This window comes from Hemiscyllium ocellatum, chromosome 13, assembly GCF_020745735.1.
Source record: "Hemiscyllium ocellatum isolate sHemOce1 chromosome 13, sHemOce1.pat.X.cur, whole genome shotgun sequence".
Lineage (NCBI taxonomy): Eukaryota > Metazoa > Chordata > Chondrichthyes > Orectolobiformes > Hemiscylliidae > Hemiscyllium > Hemiscyllium ocellatum.
In genome coordinates, this window is record NC_083413.1 from 76,268,251 (window position 1) to 76,291,368 (window position 23,118).

Sequence of the window (23,118 nt, forward strand, 5' to 3'; positions counted from 1 at the left end):
TGGGATATCGGTGTGAGGTGTGGGACGTTGTGGAATTTTGGTGTGGGACACTGGGACAATGGTGTGGAGCGTGGGACATCGGTGTGGGCTGTGGGACGCTGTGGGACATCGGTGTGGTGTGTGGGACGCTGTGGGTCATCGGATGGGACACTGTGGGACACTTTGGGATATCGGTGCGGGACATTGTGGGACATCGGTGTGCGGTGTGAGACACTGGGATATCGGTGTGGGACACTGTGGGACATCAGGGTGGGGTCTGTGACACTGTGGGACATTGGTGTGGGGTGTGGGACACTGTGTGATATCGGTGTGGGACACTGTGGGATATCGGTGTGGGACACTGTGGGATATCGGTGTGTGTTCTGGGGTCTCTGTGGGACATCAGTGTGGGCTGTGGGACACTGTGGGTCATCGGTGTATGGTGTGGGACAGTATGGGACGTCGCTCTGTGTGTGGGACGCTGTGGGATATCGGTGTGGGGTGTGGCACACTGTGGGACATTGGTGTGGGGTGTGGGACACTGGGATATCGGTGTGGGTTGTGGGACACTGGGATATCGGTGTGGGGTGTGGGACACTGGGACATCGGTGTGGGGTGTGGGACGCTGTGGGACATCGGTGTGGGACACTGTGGGATATTGGTGTGGGACACTGTGGGACATCGGGGTGGGGTGTGGGACATTGTGAGATATCGGTGTGGGGTGTGGGACGCTGTGGGTCATCGGTGTGGGACACTGTGGGATATCAGTGGGGACACTGGGATATCGGTGTGGGGTGTGGGACACTGTGGGACATCGGTGTGGGACACTGTGGGATATTGGTGTGGGATATGGGACATCAGTGTGGGATATCGGTGTGGGATGTGGGACACTGTGGGACATCGGTGTGGGGTGTGGAACACTGTGGGACATCGGTGTTGGGTGTGGGACACTGTGGGATATTGGTGTGGGATATGGGACATCAGTGTGGGATATCGGTGTGGGATGTGAGACACTGTGGGATATCGGTCTGGGAAGTGGGACACTGTCGGATATCGGTGTGGGGTGTGAGACACTATGGGACATCGTTGTGGGTTGTGTGACACTGTGGGACATTAGTGTGGGGTGTGGGACACTGTGGGATATCGGGGTGGGGTGTGGGACACTGTGGGACATCGGTGTGGGGTGTGGGACACTGTGGGATATCGGTGTGGGACGCTGTGGGATATCGATCTGGGAAGTGGGACACTGTGGGATATCGATGTGGGACACTTTTGGACAACGGTGTGGGGCGTGGGACACAGTGGGACATCGGTGTGGGGTGTGGAACACTGTGGGATATCGGTGTGGGGTGTGGGACAGTGTGGGACATCGATGTGGGGTGTGGAACACTGTGGGATATCGGTGTGAGGTATAACACACTGTGGGACATCGGTGTGGGGTGTGGGACATCAGTGTGGGATATCGGTGTAGGATGTGGGACACTGGGATATTGGTGTGGGGTGTGGTAACACTGTGGGACATCGGTGTGGCGTGTGGGACAATTTGTGATATTGGTGTGGGGTATGGGACTCTGTAGGACATCGGTGTGGGAAGCTGTGGGACATCGGTGTGGGGTGTGGGGTACTGTGGGATATCGGTGTGGGGTGTGGGACACTGTGGAATATCGGTGTGGGGTGTGGGACAGTGTGGGACATCGGTGTGGGACACTGTGGGATATCGGTGTGAGGTGTAGCACACTGTGGGACATCAGTGTGGGGTGTGGGGCACTGTGGTTCATTGGTGTGGGTCGCAGTGGGATATCGATGTGGGGTGTGGGACACCTTGGGACACTGGTGTGGGGTGTGGGGCACTGTGGGATATCGATGTGTGGTGTGGGACACTGTGGGATATCGGTGTGGGGTGTGGGATGCTGTGGGATATCGGTGTGGGGTGTGGGAAACTGGGATATCGGTGTGGAGTGTGGGACACTGTGGGCAATCGGTGTGGGGTGTGGAACGCTGTGGGATATCCATCTGGGAAGTGGGACACTGTGGGATATTGGTGTGGGGTGTGGGACGTTGTGGAATTTTGGTGTGGGGTGTGGGACACTGGGACAACAGTGTGGGGCGTGGGACACTGTGGGATATCGGTGTGGGGTGTGGGACGCTGTGGGATATCGATCTGGGAAGTGGGACACTGTGGGATATCGGTGTGGGGTGTGGGACGTTGTGGAATTTTGGTGTGGGGTGTGGGACACTGGGACAACGGTGTGGGGCGTGGGACACTGTGGGACATCGGTGTGGGAGCTGTGGGATATCGCTGTGGGGTGTGGAACACTGTGGGTTATCTGTGTGGGGTGTGGGACACTGTGGGATATTGGTGTGGGACAGTGTCGGATATCGGTGTGGGGTGTGGGACACTGTGGGACATCGGTGTGGGACGCTGTGGGACATCGGTCTGGGAAGTGGGAAATTGTGGGATATCGGTGTGAAGTGTGGGACACTGAGATATCGGTGTGGGATGTGGGACATCAATGTGGGATATCGATGTTGTATGTGGGACACTGTGGGACAACGGTGTGGGGCGTGGGATGCTGTGGGATATCGGTGTGGGGTGTGGGAGCTGTGGGATATCAGTGTGGGGTGTGAGACACTGTGGGACATCGGTGTGGGGTGTGGGACACTGTGTGATGTCGGTGTGGGACACTGTGGGACATCGGTGTGGGATGTGGGACACTGTGGGATATCGGTCTGGGAAGTGGGACACTGTCGGATATCGGTGTGGGGTGTGAGACACTATGGGACATCGTTGTGGGTTGTGTGACACTGTGGGACATTAGTGTGGGGTGTGGGACACTGTGGGATATCGGTGTGGGGTGTGGGACACTGTGGGACATCGGTGTGGGGTGTGGGACACTGGGATATCGGTGTGGGACGCTGTGGGATATCGATCTGGGAAGTGGGACACTGTGGGATATCGATGTGGGGTGTGGGACACTGTGGGATATCGGTGTGGGGTGTGGAACAGTGTGGGACATCGGTGTGGGGTGTGGAACACTGTGGGATATCGGTGTGAGGTATAACACACTGTGGGACATTGGTGTGGGGTATGGGACTCTGTAGGACATCGGTGTGGGAAGCTGTGGGACATCGGTGTGGGGTGTGGGGTACTGTGGGATATCGGTGTGGGGATGCTGTGGGACATCGGTGTGGGGTGTGGGACACTGTGGAATATCGGTGTGGGATGTGGGACAGTGTGGGACACTGTGGGATATCGGTGTGAGGTGTAGCACACTGTGGGACATCAGTGTGGGGTGTGGGGCACTGTGGGTCATTGGTGTGGGACGCAGTGGGATATCGATGTGGGGTGTGGGACACCTTGGGACACTGGTGTGGGGTGTGGGGCACTGTGGGATATCGATGTGTGGTGTGGGACACTGTGGGATATCGGTGTGGGGTGTGGGATGCTGTGGGATATCGGTGTGGGGTGTGGGAAACTGGGATATCGGTGTGGAGTGTGGGACACTGTGGGCAATCGGTGTGGGGTGTGAGACACTGTGGGCCATTGGTGTGCGGTGTGGGACACTGTGGGATATCGGTGTGGAGTGTGGAACGCTGTGGGATATCCATCTGGGAAGTGGGACACTGTGGGATATTGGTGTGGAGTGTGGGACGTTGTGGAATTTTGGTGTGGGGTGTGGGACACTGGGACAACAGTGTGGGGCGTGGGACACTGTGGGATATCGGTGTGGGGTGTGGGACGCTGTGGGATATCGATCTGGGAAGTGGGACACTGTGGGATATCGGTGTGGGGTGTGGGACGTTGTGGAATTTTGGTGTGGGGTGTGGGACACTGGGACAACGGTGTGGGGCGTGGGACACTGTGGGACATCGGTGTGGGAGCTGTGGGATATCGCTGTGGGGTGTGGAACACTGTGGGGCATCGGTGCGGGGTGTAGGACACTGTGGGTTATCTGTGTGGGGTGTGGGACACTGTGGGATATTGGTGCGGGGTGTGGGACAGTGTCGGATATCGGTGTGGGGTGTGTGACACTGGGATATCGGTGTGGGGTGTGGGACACTGTGGGACATCGGTGTGGGACGCTGTGGGACATCGGTCTGGGAAGTGGGAAATTGTGGGATATCGGTGTGAAGTGTGGGACACTGAGATATCGGTGTGGGATATGGGACATCAGTGTGGGATATCGATGTTGTATGTGGGACACTGTGGGACAACGGTGTGGGGCGTGGGACGCTGTGGGATATCGGTGTGGGGTGTGGGAGCTGTGGGATATCAGTGTGGGGTGTGAGACATTGTGGGACATCGGTGTGGGACACTGTAGGACATCGGTGTGGGGTGTGGGACACTGTGGGATATCGGTGTGAGGTGTGGCACACTGTGGGATATCGGTGTGAGGTGTGGCACACTGTGGGACATCGGTGTGGGGTATGGGACACTGGGATATCGGTGTGGGATATGGGACATCAGTGTGGGATATCGGTGTGGGATGTGGGACACTGTGGGATATCGGTGTGGGGTGTGGGACGCTGTGGGATATCGGTCTGGGAAGTGGGACCCTGTGGGATATCGGTGTGGGGTGTGGGACGCTGTGGGATATCGGTCTGGGAAGTGGGATACTGTCGGATATCGGTGTGGGGTGTGGGACACTGTGGGACATCGTTGTGGGTTGTGGGACACTGTGGGACATTAGTGTGGCGTGTGGGACACTGTGGGATATCGGTGTGGGACACTGTGGGACATCGGTGTGGGGTGTGGGACACTATGGGACATCGTTGTGGGTTGTGTGACACTGTGGGACATTAGTGTGGGGTGTGAGACACTATGGGACATCGTTGTGGGTTGTGTGACACTGTGGGACATTAGTGTGGGGTGTGGGACACTGTGGGATATCGGGGTGGGGTGTGGGACACTGTGGGACATCGGTGTGGGGTGTGGGACACTGTGGGATATCGGTGTGGGACGCTGTGGGATATCGATCTGGGAAGTGGGACACTGTGGGATATCGATGTGGGACACTTTTGGACAACGGTGTGGGGCGTGGGACACAGTGGGACATCGGTGTGGGGTGTGGAACATTGTGGGATATCGGTGTGGGGTGTGGGACAGTGTGGGACATCGGTGTGGGGTGTGGAACACTGTGGGATATCGGTGTGAGGTATAACACACTGTGGGACATCGGTGTGGGGTGTGGGACATCAGTGTGGGATATCGGTGTAGGATGTGGGACACTGGGATATTGGTGTGGGGTGTGGTAACACTGTGGGACATCGGTGTGGCGTGTGGGACAATTTGTGATATTGGTGTGGGGTATGGGACTCTGTAGGACATCGGTGTGGGAAGCTGTGGGACATCGGTGTGGGGTGTGGGGTACTGTGGGATATCGGTGTGGGGATGCTGTGGAACATCGGTGTGGGGTGTGGGACACTGTGGAATATCGGTGTGGGGTGTGGGACAGTGTGGGACATCGGTGTGGGACACTGTGGGATATCGGTGTGAGGTGTAGCACACTGTGGGACATCAGTGTGGGGTGTGGGGCACTGTGGGTCATTGGTGTGGGACGCAGTGGGATATCGATGTGGGGTGTGGGACACCTTGGGACACTGGTGTGGGGTGTGGGGCACTGTGGGATATCGATGTGTGGTGTGGGACACTGTGGGATATCGGTGTGGGGTGTGGGATGCTGTGGGATATCGGTGTGGGGTGTGTGACACTGGGATATCGGTGTGGGGTGTGGGACACTGTGGGACATCGGTGTGGGACGCTGTGGGACATCGGTCTGGGAAGTGGGAAATTGTGGGATATCGGTGTGAAGTGTGGGACACTGAGATATCGGTGTGGGATATGGGACATCAGTGTGGGATATCGATGTTGTATGTGGGACACTGTGGGACAACGGTGTGGGGCGTGGGACGCTGTGGGATATCGGTGTGGGGTGTGGGAGCTGTGGGATATCAGTGTGGGGTGTGAGACATTGTGGGACATCGGTGTGGGACACTGTGGGACATCGGTGTGGGGTGTGGGACACTGTGGGATATCGGTGTGAGGTGTGGCACACTGTGGGACATCGGTGTGGGGTATGGGACACTGGGATATCGGTGTGGGATATGGGACATCAGTGTGGGATATCGGTGTGGGATGTGGGACACTGTGGGATATCGGTGTGGGGTGTGGGACGCTGTGGGATATCGGTCTGGGAAGTGGGACCCTGTGGGATATCGGTGTGGGGTGTGGGACGCTGTGGGATATCGGTCTGGGAAGTGGGACACTGTCGGATATCGGTGTGGGGTGTGGGACACTGTGGGACATCGTTGTGGGTTGTGGGACACTGTGGGACATTAGTGTGGCGTGTGGGACACTGTGGGATATCGGTGTGGGACACTGTGGGACATCGGTGTGGGGTGTGGGACACTATGGGACATCGTTGTGGGTTGTGTGACACTGTGGGACATTAGTGTGGGGTGTGAGACACTATGGGACATCGTTGTGGGTTGTGTGACACTGTGGGACATTAGTGTGGGGTGTGGGACACTGTGGGATATCGGGGTGGGGTGTGGGACACTGTGGGACATCGGTGTGGGGTGTGGGACACTGTGGGATATCGGTGTGGGACGCTGTGGGATATCGATCTGGGAAGTGGGACACTGTGGGATATCGATGTGGGACACTTTTGGACAACGGTGTGGGGCGTGGGACACAGTGGGACATCGGTGTGGGGTGTGGAACATTGTGGGATATCGGTGTGGGGTGTGGGACAGTGTGGGACATCGGTGTGGGGTGTGGAACACTGTGGGATATCGGTGTGAGGTATAACACACTGTGGGACATCGGTGTGGGGTGTGGGACATCAGTGTGGGATATCGGTGTAGGATGTGGGACACTGGGATATTGGTGTGGGGTGTGGTAACACTGTGGGACATCGGTGTGGCGTGTGGGACAATTTGTGATATTGGTGTGGGGTATGGGACTCTGTAGGACATCGGTGTGGGAAGCTGTGGGACATCGGTGTGGGGTGTGGGGTACTGTGGGATATCGGTGTGGGGATGCTGTGGAACATCGGTGTGGGGTGTGGGACACTGTGGAATATCGGTGTGGGGTGTGGGACAGTGTGGGACATCGGTGTGGGACACTGTGGGATATCGGTGTGAGGTGTAGCACACTGTGGGACATCAGTGTGGGGTGTGGGGCACTGTGGGTCATTGGTGTGGGACGCAGTGGGATATCGATGTGGGGTGTGGGACACCTTGGGACACTGGTGTGGGGTGTGGGGCACTGTGGGATATCGATGTGTGGTGTGGGACACTGTGGGATATCGGTGTGGGGTGTGGGATGCTGTGGGATATCGGTGTGGGGTGTGGGAAACTGGGATATCGGTGTGGAGTGTGGGACACTGTGGGCAATCGGTGTGGGGTGTGAGACACTGTGGGCCATCGGTGTGGAGTGTGGAACGCTGTGGGATATCCATCTGGGAAGTGGGACACTGTGGGATATTGGTGTGGGGTGTGGGACGTTGTGGAATTTTGGTGTGGGGTGTGGGACACTGGGACAACAGTGTGGGGCGTGGGACACTGTGGGATATCGGTGTGGGGTGTGGGACGCTGTGGGATATCGATCTGGGAAGTGGGACACTGTGGGATATCGGTGTGGGGTGTGGGACGTTGTGGAATTTTGGTGTGGGGTGTGGGACACTGGGACAACGGTGTGGGGCGTGGGACACTGTGGGACATCGGTGTGGGAGCTGTGGGATATCGCTGTGGGGTGTGGAACACTGTGGGGCATCGGTGTGGGGTGTAGGACACTGTGGGTTATCTGTGTGGGGTGTGGGACACTGTGGGATATTGGTGTGGGACAGTGTCGGATATCGGTGTGGGGTGTGGGACACTGTGGGACATCGGTGTGGGACGCTGTGGGACATCGGTCTGGGAAGTGGGAAATTGTGGGATATCGGTGTGAAGTGTGGGACACTGAGATATCGGTGTGGGATATGGGACATCAGTGTGGGATATCGATGTTGTATGTGGGACACTGTGGGACAACGGTGTGGGGCGTGGGATGCTGTGGGATATCGGTGTGGGGTGTGGGAGCTGTGGGATATCAGTGTGGGGTGTGAGACACTGTGGGACATCGGTGTGGGGTGTGGGACACTGTGTGATGTCGGTGTGGGACACTGTGGGACATCGGTGTGGGATGTGGGACACTGTGGGATATCGGTCTGGGAAGTGGGACACTGTCGGATATCGGTGTGGGGTGTGAGACACTATGGGACATCGTTGTGGGTTGTGTGACACTGTGGGACATTAGTGTGGGGTGTGGGACACTGTGGGATATCGGTGTGGGGTGTGGGACACTGTGGGACATCGGTGAGGGGTGTGGGACACTGGGATATCGGTGTGGGACGCTGTGGGATATCGATCTGGGAAGTGGGACACTGTGGGATATCGATGTGGGGTGTGGGACACTGTGGGATATCGGTGTGGGGTGTGGAACAGTGTGGGACATCGGTGTGGGGTGTGGAACACTGTGGGATATCGGTGTGAGGTATAACACACTGTGGGACATCGGTGTGGGGTGTGGGACACTGGGATATCGGTGTGGGATATGGGACATCAGTGTGGGATATCGGTGTAGGATGTGGGACACTGTGGGATATTGGTGTGGGGTGTGGTAACACTGTGGGACATCGGTGTGGCGTGTGGGACAATTTGTGATATTGGTGTGGGGTATGGGACTCTGTAGGACATCGGTGTGGGAAGCTGTGGGACATCGGTGTGGGGTGTGGGGTACTGTGGGATATCGGTGTGGGGATGCTGTGGGACATCGGTGTGGGGTGTGGGACACTGTGGAATATCGGTGTGGGATGTGGGACAGTGTGGGACACTGTGGGATATCGGTGTGAGGTGTAGCACACTGTGGGACATCCGTGTGGGGTGTGGGGCACTGTGGGTCATTGGTGTGGGACGCAGTGGGATATCGATGTGGGGTGTGGGACACCTTGGGACACTGGTGTGGGGTGTGGGGCACTGTGGGATATCGATGTGTGGTGTGGGACACTGTGGGATATCGGTGTGGGGTGTGGGATGCTGTGGGATATCGGTGTGGGGTGTGGGAAACTGGGATATCGGTGTGGAGTGTGGGACACTGTGGGCAATCGGTGTGGGGTGTGAGACACTGTGGGCCATTGGTGTGCGGTGTGGGACACTGTGGGATATCGGTGTGGGGTGTGGGACGTTGTGGAATTTTGGTGTGGGGTGTGGGACACTGGGACAACAGTGTGGGGCGTGGGACACTGTGGGATATCGGTGTGGGGTGTGGGACGCTGTGGGATATCGATCTGGGAAGTGGGACACTGTGGGATATCGGTGTGGGGTGTGGGACGTTGTGGAATTTTGGTGTGGGGTGTGGGACACTGGGACAACGGTGTGGGGCGTGGGACACTGTGGGACATCGGTGTGGGAGCTGTGGGATATCGCTGTGGGGTGTGGAACACTGTGGGGCATCGGTGCGGGGTGTAGGACACTGTGGGTTATCTGTGTGGGGTGTGGGACACTGTGGGATATTGGTGTGGGACAGTGTCGGATATCGGTGTGGGGTGTGGGACACTGGGATATCGGTGTGGGGTGTGGGACACTGTGGGACATCGGTGTGGGACGCTGTGGGACATCGGTCTGGGAAGTGGGAAATTGTGGGATATCGGTGTGAAGTGTGGGACACTGAGATATCGGTGTGGGATATGGGACATCAGTGTGGGATATCGATGTTGTATGTGGGACACTGTGGGACAACGGTGTGGGGCGTGGGACGCTGTGGGATATCGGTGTGGGGTGTGGGAGCTGTGGGATATCAGTGTGGGGTGTGAGACATTATGGGACATCGGTGTGGGACACTGTGGGATATCGGTGTGAGGTGTGGCACACTGTGGGACATCGGTGTGGGGTATGGGACACTGGGATATCGGTGTGGGATATGGGACATCAGTGTGGGACACTGTGGGATATCGGTGTGGGGTGTGGGACGCTGTGGGATATCGGTCTGGGAAGTGGGACCCTGTGGGATATCGGTGTGGGGTGTGGGACGCTGTGGGATATCGGTCTGGGAAGTGGGACACTGTCGGATATCGGTGTGGGGTGTGGGACACTGTGGGACATCGTTGTGGGTTGTGGGACACTGTGGGACATTAGTGTGGCGTGTGGGACACTGTGGGATATCGGTGTGGGACACTGTGGGACATCGGTGTGGGGTGTGGGACACTGTGGGATATCGGTGTGGGACGCTGTGGGATAGCGATCTGGGAGGTGGGACACTGTGGGATATCGATGTGGGACACTTTGGGACAACGGTGTGGGGCGTGGGACACAGTGGGACATCGGTATGGGGTGTGGGACGCTGTGGGATATCGGTGTGGGGTGTGGGAGCTGTGGGATATCGGTGTGGGGTGTGGGACAGTGTGGGACATCGGTGTGGGGTGTGGAACACTGTGGGATATCGGTGTGAGGTATAACACACTGTGGGACATCGGTGTGGGGTGTGGGACACTGGGATATCGGTGTGGGATATGGGACATCAGTGTGGGATATCGGTGTAGGATGTGGGACACTGTGGGATATTGGTGTGGGGTGTGGTAACACTGTGGGACATCGGTCTGGGAAGTGGGACCCTGTGGGATATCGGTGTGGGGTGTGGGACGCTGTGGGATATCGGTGTGGGATATGGGACATCAGTGTGGGATATCGGTGTAGGATGTGGGACACTGTGGGATATTGGTGTGGGGTGTGGTAACACTGTGGGACATCGGTGTGGCGTGTGGGACAATTTGTGATATTGGTGTGGGGTATGGGACTCTGTAGGACATCGGTGTGGGAAGCTGTGGGACATCGGTGTGGGGTGTGGGGTACTGTGGGATATCGGTGTGGGGTGTGGGGTACTGTGGGATATCGGTGTGGGGTGTGGGACAGTGTGGGACATCGGTGTGGGACACTGTGGGATATCGGTGTGAGGTGTAGCACACTGTGGGACATCAGTGTGGGGTGTGGGACACTGTGGGTCATTGGTGTGGGACACTGTGGGATATCGATGTGGGGTGTGAGACACTGTGGGATATCGGTGTGGAGTGTGGAACGCTGTGGGATATCCATCTGGGAAGTGGGACACTGTGGGATATCGGTGTGGGGTGTGGGACGTTGTGAATTTTGGTGTGGGGTGTGGGACACTGGGACAACAGTGTGGGGCGTGGGACACTGTGGGACATCGGTGTGGGAGCTGTGGGATATCGCTGTGGGGTGTGGGACACTGTGGGGCATCGGTGTGGGGTGCAGGACACTGTGGGTTATCTGTGTGGGGTGTGGGACACTGTGGGATATTGGTGCGGGGTGTGGGACAGTGTTGGATATCGGTGTGGGGTGTGGGACGCTGTGGGATATCGGTGTGGGGTGTGGGAAACTGTGGGTCATCGGTGTGGGATGCTATGGGATATCAGTGTGGGGTGTGGGACACCGTGGGACACCGGTGTCGGGTGTGGGACACTATGGGATATCGGTGTGGGGTGTGGGACACTGTGTGATATCGTTGTGGGGTGTGGGACACTGTGGGACATCGGTGTGGGACGCTGCGGGACATCGGTCTGGGAAGTGGGAAATTGTGGGATATCGGTGTGGGGTGTGGGACACTGTGGGATATCGGAGTGGGACGCTGTGGGATATCGATCTGGGAAGTGGGACACTGTGGGATATCGGTGTGAAGGGTGGGAGCTGTGGGATATCGGTGTGGGGTGTGAGACACTGGGATATCAGTGTGGGATATGGGACATCAGTGTGGGATATCGGAGTGGGACGCTGTGGGATATCGATCTGGGAAGTGGGACACAGATATCGGTGTGGGATATGGGACATCAGTGTGGGATATCGATGTGGGATGTGGGACACTGTGGGACATCGGTGTGGGGTGTGGAACACTGTGGGATATCGGTGTGGGGTGTGGGACAGTGTGGGACATCGGTGTGGGGTGTGGAACACTGTGGGATATCGGTGTGAGGTATAACACACTGTGGGACATCGGTGTGGGGTGTGGGACATCAGTGTGGGATATCGGTGTAGGATGTGGGACACTGTGGGATATTGGTGTGGGGTGTGGTAACACTGTGGGACATCGGTGTGGCGTGTGGGACAATTTGTGATATTGGTGTGGGGTATGGGACTCTGTAGGACATCGGTGTGGGAAGCTGTGGGACATCGGTGTGGGGTGTGGGGTACTGTGGGATATCGGTGTGGGGATGCTGTGGAACATCGGTGTGGGGTGTGGGACACTGTGGAATATCGGTGTGGGGTGTGGGACAGTGTGGGACATCGGTGTGGGACACTGTGGGATATCGGTGTGAGGTGTAGCACACTGTGGGACATCAGTGTGGGGTGTGGGGCACTGTGGGTCATTGGTGTGGGACGCAGTGGGATATCGATGTGGGGTGTGGGACACCTTGGGACACTGGTGTGGGGTGTGGGGCACTGTGGGATATCGATGTGTGGTGTGGGACACTGTGGGATATCGGTGTGGGGTGTGGGATGCTGTGGGATATCGGTGTGGGGTGTGGGAAACTGGGATATCGGTGTGGAGTGTGGGAGCTGTGGGATATCGGTGTGGGGTGTGAGACACTGGGATATCAGTGTGGGATATGGGACATCAGTGTGGGATATCGGAGTGGGACGCTGTGGGATATCGATCTGGGAAGTGGGACACTGAGATATCGGTGTGGGATATGGGACATCAGTGTGGGATATCGATGTGGGATGTGGGACACTGTGGGACAATGGTGTGGGGCGTGGGACACTGTGGGACATCGGTGTGGGGTGTGGGACGCTGTGGGATATCGGTGTGGGAGCTGTGGGATATCGGTGTGGGGTGTGAGACACTGGGATATCAGTGTGGGATATGGGACATCAGTGTGGGATATCGGTGTAGGATGTGGGACACTGTGGGATATCGGTGTGGGGTGTGGGACAGTGTGGGACATCGGTGTGGGGTGTGGGACACTGTGGGATATCGGTGTTGGGTGTGGGATGTTGTGGGATATCGCTGTGGGGTATGCGACACCGTGGGACACCGGTGTGGGGTGTGGGACACTGTGGGACATCGGTGTGGGACGCTGTGGGACATCAGTGTGGGGTGTGGGGCACTGTGGGATATCTGTGTGGGATGCTCTGGGATATCGGTGTTGGGTATGGGACACCGTGGGACATCGGTGTGGGGTATGGGACAGTGTGGGACATCGGTGTGGGGTGTGGGACACTGTGGGATATCGGTGTGGGGTGTGGGATGCTGTGGGATATCGGTGTGGGGTGTGGGAAACTGGGATATCGGTGTGGAGTGTGGGAGCTGTGGGATATCGGTGTGGGGTGTGAGACACTGGGATATCAGTGTGGGATATGGGACATCAGTGTGGGATATCGGTGTGGGATGTGGGACACTGTGGGATATCGGTGTGGAGTGTGGGACGCTGTGGGATATCGGTGTGGAGTGTGGGACGCTGTGGGATATCGGTGTGGGACACTGTGGGATATCGGTGTGGGGTGTGGGACGCTGTGGGATATCAGTGTGAGGTGTGGGACACTGGGATATCGGTGTGGGGTGTGGGACGTTGTGGAATTTCGGTGTGGGACACTGGGACAACGGTGTGGGGCGTGGGACACTGTGGGACATCGGTGTGGGGTGTGGGACGATGTGGGATATCGGTGTGGGGTGGGGAGCTGTGGGATATCGGTGTGGGACCCTGTGGGACATCGGTGTGGGGTGTAGGACAGTGTGGGACATCGGTGTGGGGTGTGGGACACTGGGATATCAGTGTGGGATATGGGACATCAGTGTGGGATATCGGTATGGGATGTGGGACACTGTGGGATATCGGTGTGGGGTGTGGGACGCTGTGGGATATCGGTCTGGGAAGTGGGACACTGTGGGATATCGGTGTGGGGTGTGGGACGCTGTGGGATATCAGTCTGGGAAGTGGGACTCTGTGGGACATCAGTGTGGGGTGTGGGGCACTGTGGGATATCTGTGTGGGATGCTCTGGGATACCGGTGTTGGGTATGGGATACCGTGGGACATCGGTGTGGGGTATGGGACAGTGTGGGACATCAGTGTGGGGTGTGGGACACTGGGATATCGGTGTGGGATATGGGACATCAGTGTGGGATATCGGTGTGGGATGTGGGACACTGTGGGATATCGGTGTGGGGTGTGTGACGCTGTGGGATATCGGTCTGGGAAGTGGGACACTGTGGGATATCGGTGTGGGGTGTGGGACGCTGTGGGATATCAGTCTGGGAAGTGGGACACTGTGGGACATCAGTGTGGGGTGTGGGACACTGTGGGATATCTGTGTGGGATGCTCTGGGATATCGGTGTTGGGTATGGGACACCGTGGGACATCGGTGTGGGGTATGGGACAGTGTGGGACATCGGTGTGGGACACTGGGATATCGGTGTGGGACACTGGGACATCGGTGTGGGGTGTGGGACACCGATGTCTCACGGTGTGGGGTGTGGGACACTGTGGGATATCAGTGTGGAGTGTGTGACACTGTGGGACATCGGTGTGGGACACTATGGGATATCGGTGTGGGGTGTGGGACAGTGAGATATTTGTGTGGAGTGTGGGACACTGTGGGATATCAGTGTGGGGTGTGGTGACACTGCGGGTCATCGGTTTGCGGTGTAGGTCACTTTGGGACATCGGTGTGTGGTGTGGGACAATGTGAGACATTGGTGTGGGGACGCTGTGGGTCATCGGTGTAGGGTGTGGGACACTGTGGGATTTCGGTGTGGGGTTTGGGACATTTTGCGATATCGGTGTGGGATGTGGGACACTGGGATATTGGTGTGGGGTGTCGGACACTGTGGGTCATCGGTGTGGAATGCGATGGGGCATCGGTGTGGGGTGTGGGAGGCTGTGGGACATCGGTGTGGGGTGTGGGAGGCTGTGGGTCATCGGTGTGGTGTGTGGGACACTGTGGGACACTTTGGGATATCGGTGCGGGACATTGTGGGACATCGGTGTGCGGTGTGGGACACTGGGATATCGGTGTGGGACATCAGGGTGGGGTCTGTGACACTGTGGGACATCGGTGTGGGGTTTGGGGCTCTGTGGGATTTTGGTGTGGGGTGTGGGGCGCTGTGGGATACCAGTGTGGGGTGTGGGATGCTGTGAGTCATTGGGGTGGGGTGTGGGACGCTGTGGGTCATCGGTGTGGGGTGTTGGACAGTATGGGACGTCGCTGTGTGTGTGGGACGCTGTGGGATATCGGTGTGAGGTGTGGCACACTGTGGGACATCGGTGGGAAGTGTGGGACTCTGGGATATCGGTGTGGGATATGGGACATCAGTGTGGAATATTGGTCTGGTGTGTGGGACACTGTGGGATATTGGTGTGGGGTGTGGGACACTGTGGGATATTGGTGTGGGACACTGAGACATCGGTGTGGGGTGTGGGACGTTGTGGAATTTTGGTGTGGGACACTGGAACAACGGTGTGGAGCGTGGGACATCGGTGTGGGCTGTGGGACATCGGTGTGGTGTGTGGGACGCTGTGGGACACTGTGGGATATCGGTGTGGTTTGTGGGACACTGTGGGATTTCGGTGTGGGGTGTGAGATGCTGTCGGTCATCGGTGTGGGGTTTGGGACACTGTGGGACATTGGTGTGGGGTGTGGGACGCTGTGGGATATCGGTGTGGGGTGTGGGACACTGGCTCCTTGGTGTGGGGTTTGAACACTGTAGGATATCGGTATGAGGTCTAGGACACTGTGCGATATCGGTGTGGGACACTGTGCGACATCGGTGTGGGGTGTTGGACATTGTGGGATATCGGTATGGGGTGTGGGAACGCTTTGGAACATCAGTGTGTGGTGTGGGATGCTGTGGGATTTCGGTGTGGGAGCTGTGGGATATCGGTGTGGGGTGTGGCGCACTGTGGGACATTGGTGTGGGGTGTGGGACACTGTGGGATAGCAGTGTGGGGTTTGGGACGCTGTGGGATAGCGGTGTGGGGTGTGGGACACTGGGATATCGGTGTGGAGTGTGGGACACTGTGGGACATCGGTGTGGGGTCTGGGACACTGTGGGACATCGGTGTATGATGTGAGGTCTCTGTATGGCATCGGTGTGGTGTGTGGGACACTGTGGGATTTCGGTGTAGGGTGTGGGACGCTGTGTGATATCGGTGCAGGGTGTGGGAACGCTGTGAGTTATCGGTGTGGGGCTGGGACACTGTGGGATATCGGTGTGGGGTGGGGGATGCTGTGGGACATCGGTGTGGGGTGTGGGATGCTGTGAGATATCAATGTGGGACGCTGTGGGATATCGATGTGGGGTGTAGGACGCTGTGGGATATCAGTGTGGGGTGTAGGACGCTGTGGGATATCTGTGTGGGGTTTGGGATGCTGTGGGATATCGGTGTGGGGTGTGGGTCACTGTGGGATATCGGTGTGTGGTGTGGGACGCTGTGGGACATCGGTGTGGGGTGTGGGACATTGTGGGACATTGGTGTGGGGTGTGGGAAGCTGTGGGATATCGGTGTGGGGTGTGCGGACACTGTGGAATATCGGTGTGGGGTGTGCGGACACTGTGGGATATCGGAATGGGGTGTGGGACACTGTGGGATATCAGTGTGGGGTGTGGGACACTGTGGGTCATCGGTGTGGGGTGTGGGACGCTGTGGGATATCAGTGTGGGGTGTAGGACGCTGTGGGATATCGGTGTGGGGTATGGGACGCTGTGGGACATCGGTGTGGGGTGTGGGTCACTGTGGGACATCGGTGTGGGGTGTTGGACATTGTGAGACATTGGTGTGGGGTGTGGAACGCTGTGGGATATCGGTGTGGGGTGTGGGACGCTGGGGGATATCGACGTGGGGTGTGGGACGTTGTGGGACATCGGTGTGGGATGTGGGACGCTGTGGGACATCGGTGTGGGGTGTAGGATGCTATGGGTCAGTGGTGTGGGGTGTGCGACACTGGGATATCAGTGTGGGGTGTGGGACACTGTGGGACACCAGTGTGGTGTGTGGGATGCTATTGGTCATCGGTGTGGGGTGTGGGATACTGTGGGACATTGGCGTGGGGTGTGGGATGCTATTGGTCATCGGTGTGGGGTGTGGGACCCTGTGGGACATTGGTATGTGGTGTTGGACATTGGTATGTGATGTTGGACATTGGTGTGGGATGTTGGACATTGGTGTGGCGTATTGGACGCTGTGGGATATTGGGGTGGAGTGTGGAACATCGGTGTTGGACGTTGGTGTGGCGTGTTGGACGTTGGTGTGGCATGTGGGACGCTGTGGGATATTGGGGTGGAGTGTGGAACGTCGGTGTTGGACATTGGTGTGGGGTGTTGGACATTGGTGTGCAATGTGGTGACACAGTGGGATAATGTTACATTGTGATACTTGGCTGTTTGTTATGGTGACACCATGGTCTTTTCTACCTTCCAAGGTCAACACCTTCCAGATTGTCCTGGTCACAGATGGAGAATTATCCTTCACTATCTTCAACTATGAAAACATCACCTGGACGACGGGGATGCATGCGAGCAGCGGTGGGGATTTCGCCGGCCTGGGGGGTATCGCTGCCCAGGTATGGTCAGTCTGATAGTGCACGTGTACCCTGAGCTCACTGTTAGTGATGAATGGGAAACTTTACTCTCAAGTCACACATTCCTCAAAATACTTGCCATGAAAGGCAGTAATGGGCATTTCCTGTACTTGTAGTAACGTGGAGATTGCACTTGTGTTTCTGATTGAATTCGTGTACCATAGAGTGTGTCTCTGAGCCACAGAAGGGAAGATCCCAAGTTCAGTGCTTTATTTGTTAGTTGATCTGAGCCAGGGTATTGATGCAAGCTTACAAATGGCCTCAGGTCAAGCTCAATCAAGGTAGGGAAGGAAAGCTGCTCTCCACTGATACTCTCTGAAGACTGAATGAGCTCCACTGTGGTGCCTTGAACAGTCAAGTGGCTCCCTAACCCTCCTCTGAGTCTATCGCCCTTAACTGGCATTTGTGTGGCCCAGCTGGTTCCTTGCTCTGATACCCTTGTGTGTACATGTCACATGCCCTCAGGCAGGTTTCAATGCCGGAGATGGGAAACGCTACTTCAACATTCCCGGATCACGCACGGACGACATCGTGGATGTCGAGACGACAACGAACGTCGGCGTTCCCGGTCGCTGGGTATTCCAGATCCACGATGCACAAGTAGAAGTAGGCGGCTGCAACAATACAGGTAGGGTCCAGCCTCTCTCTACCTGGGCAAGCAGCAATGAGATCATATTATCTCCACTCACAGCTCAGTGGCAATACTCTCATCTCTCAGTCTGAAGATTGCAGGTTCAAGTACAGGTCGTTCTGCAGTCACGCATGTTTCCTAGAACATAGCACAGCACAGTACAGGCCCTTGAAGTTGTGTCAACCTTTTCTCCTACTCGACTATCAAACGAACCTACATACCCTTCATTTTACTATCATCCATGTGCACATTCAAGAGTCACTTCAATGTCCCGAATGTATCCGACTCTGCTACCACCGCTGGCAGTGCATTCCACACACCCATCACCACTCTCTGTGGAAAGAACCTACCTCTGACATCTCCCCTAAACCTTCCTCCAAGCATCTTAAAATGATGGCCCTGACGATAGCCATTTCTGCCCTGGGAAAACGTCTCTGTCTATCCACTCTATCTAAGCCTCTCATCATCTTGTACATCTCTATCAAGTCACCTCTCATCCTTTTTCACTCCAGTGAGAAAAGGTCTAGCTCCCTCAACCTTTCTTCATAAGACATGCCCTCCAGTCCAGGCAGCTTCCTGGTAAATCTCCTCTGCACCCTCTAAAGCTTCCTCGTCTTTCCTATAATGAGGTGACCAAAACTGACCACAATATTCCAAGTGTGGTCTAACCAGAGCTCATCACCTTGCAGCTCTTAAACTCAATCCCCCTGCTAATGAAAGCCAATACACCTTACATCTTAACAACCCTATCAACTTGGGTGGCAACTTTGACGGATCTATGGACATGGACCCCAAGATCCCTCTGTTTCTCCGCACTGCCAAGAATCCTGCATTTAACCTTGTATTCTGTATTCAAATTCAACTTTCCAAAATGAATCACTTCACGTTTTTCCAGGTTGAACTCCATCTGCCGCTTCTCAGCCCAGTTCTACATCCTGTCAGTGTCCCATTGCAACCTACAACAGCCCTCCATACTGTCCACAACTTCCCCAACCTTCCTGCCATCAGCCAGCTTACTAACCCACCCTTCCACTTCCTCAACCAAGTCATTTATAAAATTGCAACGAGAAGAGGTCCCAGAACAGATCCCTGCGGAACACCACTGGCTACAGAGCTCCGATCTGAATGCTTTCCATCTACTATCACCCTCTGTCTTCTATGAGCCAGGCAAATCTGTATCCAAACAGTCATACTTCCCTATATCCCATGCTCCTTTCTTTCTCAAACAGCCTATCATGGGGAAGCTTAACAAACACTTTGCTAAAATCCATACACACTACATCCACTGCTCTACCTTCATCACTGTGTTTTGTCACATCCTTAAATAATTCAGTAAGGCTTGTGAGGCATGACCTGCCCTTCACACAGCTATGCTGACTATCTCGAATCAAACTGTGGTTTTCCAAATAATCGTAAATCTTGTGTCTCAAAATCCTCTCCAATAATTTGCCCATCACAGACATAAGACTGACTGGTTTGTAATTCCCAGGATTATCCTTATTGCCTTTCTTCAACCAAGGAAATAACATTTGCCACCCTCCAATCATCTGGTACTACTCCAGTGGACAGTGAGGATGCAAAGATTATCGCCAAAGGTGCAGCAATCACTTCCCTCATTTCCCATAGTAACCTTGTGTATCTGGCCGAGGGGACATAGTTCAAAATTTCCAGCACATCATCCTCCCTAACATCAACCTGTTTGAGCATATCAGTCTGGTTCACGCTGTCCTCACAAATGACAAGGTCCCTCTCACTAGGGAATGCTGAAGCGAAGTGTTCATTACGGGCCTCCCCTACCTCCTCTGACTCCAGGCAGAAGTTCCCTGATCAGACCTGCCCTCACTCTGGCCATTTTCTTGTTCCTCACTTTGATGAAGAATGCCTTGAGGTTTTCCGTAATCCTACCCACCAAAGCTTTTTCATGCCCCCTTCTAGCTCTCCTCAGTCCAATCTTCAGTTCCTTCCTGGCTCCCTTGTAACCCTCTAGACCTCTGTCTGATTCCTTCCTCCTTAACCTTAAGTAAGCTTCCTTCTTCCACTTGACTATATGTTCCACATCTCTTGTCATCCAAGGTTCCTTCACCCTACCATCCCTTCCTTGCCTCAGTGGGACAAACTTATCCAGCACTCACAGCAAGTGCTCCCCAAGCAACTTCCACATTTCTGCCGCAAACTTCCCTGAGAATATCTGCTCCCAACTTATGCTCCACAGTCCCTGCCTAATAGCATTGTAATTACCCCTCCCCAATTAAATGCATTCCCATCTCAACTGCTCCTATCCCTCTACATGACTATCGTCAAGGTCAGGGAGTTGTGATTATTCTCACCGAAATGCTCTCCTACTGAGAGATCTGACATCTGGCCTGGTTCGTTGCTTAGCACCAAATCCAATATGGCCTCCCCTCTCGTTGGCCTGTCTATATGGCATCAACGCAAATTGACTAGAACACAATTGACAAACTGTAGACATTGTTGGATAACGCAAACATTCTACTGAACAGGTATAGCGATTTTTCTGTAAGCAAAATTCTATAGCAGTCTTCCATAGTCCAAGGTTACAGAGGAACACAACTATTGTGTTATAGCAGAACAACCCACACTTGCTCACAGCTAATAGTCTAGTGCAGTGCTAGGAGAGTGCAGCATTGTTGGTGGTGAATCTGTGGATTTGTCAGCCCTTTCGGGTGAAGGTGATGAATGTGACACCATAATTTAGCAGTTGAATGGAAGATTTAGAATAATGGAAGCAGGCCATGTGGCCCATGGAGTCCACATTGACCCTGAGAAGAGCATTTCACCCAGCCCTGACCCTGCTTGGCTAACCCACTTAGCCTGCACATCCCTGGACATTTAGCATGGCCAATCCAGTTAATCTACACATCTTTGGATCGTGGGAAGAAACTGGAGGAATTTCACACACACACAGGGAGAACGTGCAAACTCCACATTGACAGTTGCCCAAGGCTGGAATCGAACCGGGGTCCCTGGCGCTGTGAGGCACCACTGAGCCACCATGCCTCCCATTTCCCTGATGCTTTGGTTTGTGTTCATTCCTCTATCAATATCATTGACAATAGATTATTTTGTCATTACTTCAGCAATCAGCATTGCCTTCAAACACGACCTGTAAAACTTTGAGAGTTTCAGATCATAGGAATACATTTCCGGAACTTCACAGGAAGTTGAAGAGGAAGAGTTAGGAGAGAGTCAGAATTAGGATATACCTGTACGTCGAAGGAGTGATTTCAGTCAGTAAGTTAATGAGGAATGGTCACTGGATGCAAAATGTTAACATTGATTTCTCGCCACAGATGCTGACAAACCTGCTGAGTTTTTCCAGCAATTTCTGTTATTGTTGGAATAAGTTAATGATGATGGCTGCAGTTGGTTGACCTCAAACCGTTTTCTCTCTCCGTCTAGCCTCGGTGTGCTTGAACCTGCGACCATGTCTCAACGATGGAAGGTGCATAGATGACTGCATCACCGGAAACCCATCGTATACATGTTCATGTCGTGCAGGATTCACGGGCAGGAGGTGTCAGATAGGTGAGGAGTGTTTTAATCATGGAATTCATAGAATCCCGATAGTGTGGAAACAGGTCGTTCAGCCCATCAAGTCTACACTGACCCTCCGAAGAGTAACCCACCCAGACCTGTTCCCCTACCCTATTATCCTGTATATACTTCTGACGAATGCATCTAACCTACACATCTCTGAACACTATGGGCAATTTCCCATGGCCAATCCACCTGACCTGCACATCTTTGGAATGTTGGAAGGAAACCAGAGCACCCAGAGGAAACCCACGCAGACACAGGGAGAATGTGCAAACTCTACACAGAGAGTTGCTCCAGGCTGGAATCGAACCTGGGTCCCTGGTGCTATGAGGCAGCAATGCTAACCACTGAGCCACTGTGCTGCCCATTAATGGAGGAAATAGGAATTACGCTTTAAGAAGGATGTTAGGGCACGTACAGTGAGTGAGGGTGTGGACGGAGACATCTGGAAGATTGGCGTACCGGTCAGGGAAACTGGACAGTAAGGAAAAAAATCTACAGAACCGCCGGAGCATGAGATAGTATGGGAAAATAGAGGAAGACGTGGTGAGAGATGAGCTGCGACAGGGATGGGATGGATAAGATTTGGTGATATCGCAACATAGGTGACTAGAGGTTTGGGATGGGGGAAGCAAAGGGATGCGTTTTTAATATATTTTCTGGTGGGAGACAGGTAACTCTGTCTATATGGTCATACAAAGACAATAGGGCAGCTCAGTGGTTAGCACTGCTGCCTCAAAGCGGCAGGGTCCTAGGTTGATTCAGCACTAGGTGACTTTGAGTTTGCACATTCTCCCTGTGTCTACGCAGGTCGCCTCTGGGTGCTCCAGTTTCGTCCCGCAGTCCAACGGAATGCAGGTTAGGTGGATTGGCCATGCAAAATTGTACTGCACGAAACGATGCCTTTGTTTCCACTTGTCCATGCTGAGCTCGCATCCCAATCTGACCTAGTCCCTTTAGTCAACATTTGACCCATTTCCTTCCTTAACCCTTCCTATTCATGTACCCATCGAGGTGCCTTATAAATGCTGTAAGTGGAGAAAATTCAAAAATCTGAAGTGCAAGAGGACTTGGGAGTTCGAGTCCAGGATTATCTTAAGGTAAGCTTGCAGGTTGAGGTCGGTAATTAGGAACAATGTTGACATTTATTTTGAGGGGAATAGAATATAAAAGCAGGGATGTATGCCTGAAGCTTGATAAGGTTCTGCTCAGATCACATTTAGAATATTGTGAGCAGTTTTGGGCTCCATGCCCCAGGAAGGATGTACTGGCCCTGGAGCAGATCCAGAGGAGATTCACAAAAATGATTGCAGGAATGA

General features: G+C 55.0%; 1 protein-coding gene across 3 annotated transcripts in view; it reads left to right on the forward strand.

Moving 5' to 3' along the window:
• sned1 (sushi, nidogen and EGF-like domains 1) overlaps positions 1 to 23,118 on the forward strand; it is a 250,937-nt gene that overhangs the window by 143,787 nt on the left and 84,032 nt on the right. For all 3 annotated transcript variants that reach the window (XM_060834967.1, XM_060834966.1, XM_060834968.1), the window contains exons 3-5: positions 17,452 to 17,592; positions 18,076 to 18,238; positions 21,662 to 21,787. In XM_060834967.1, the coding sequence (XP_060690950.1) occupies positions 17,452 to 17,592; positions 18,076 to 18,238; positions 21,662 to 21,787 (430 nt within the window). The remainder of the gene's footprint in view (positions 1 to 17,451; positions 17,593 to 18,075; positions 18,239 to 21,661; positions 21,788 to 23,118) is intronic.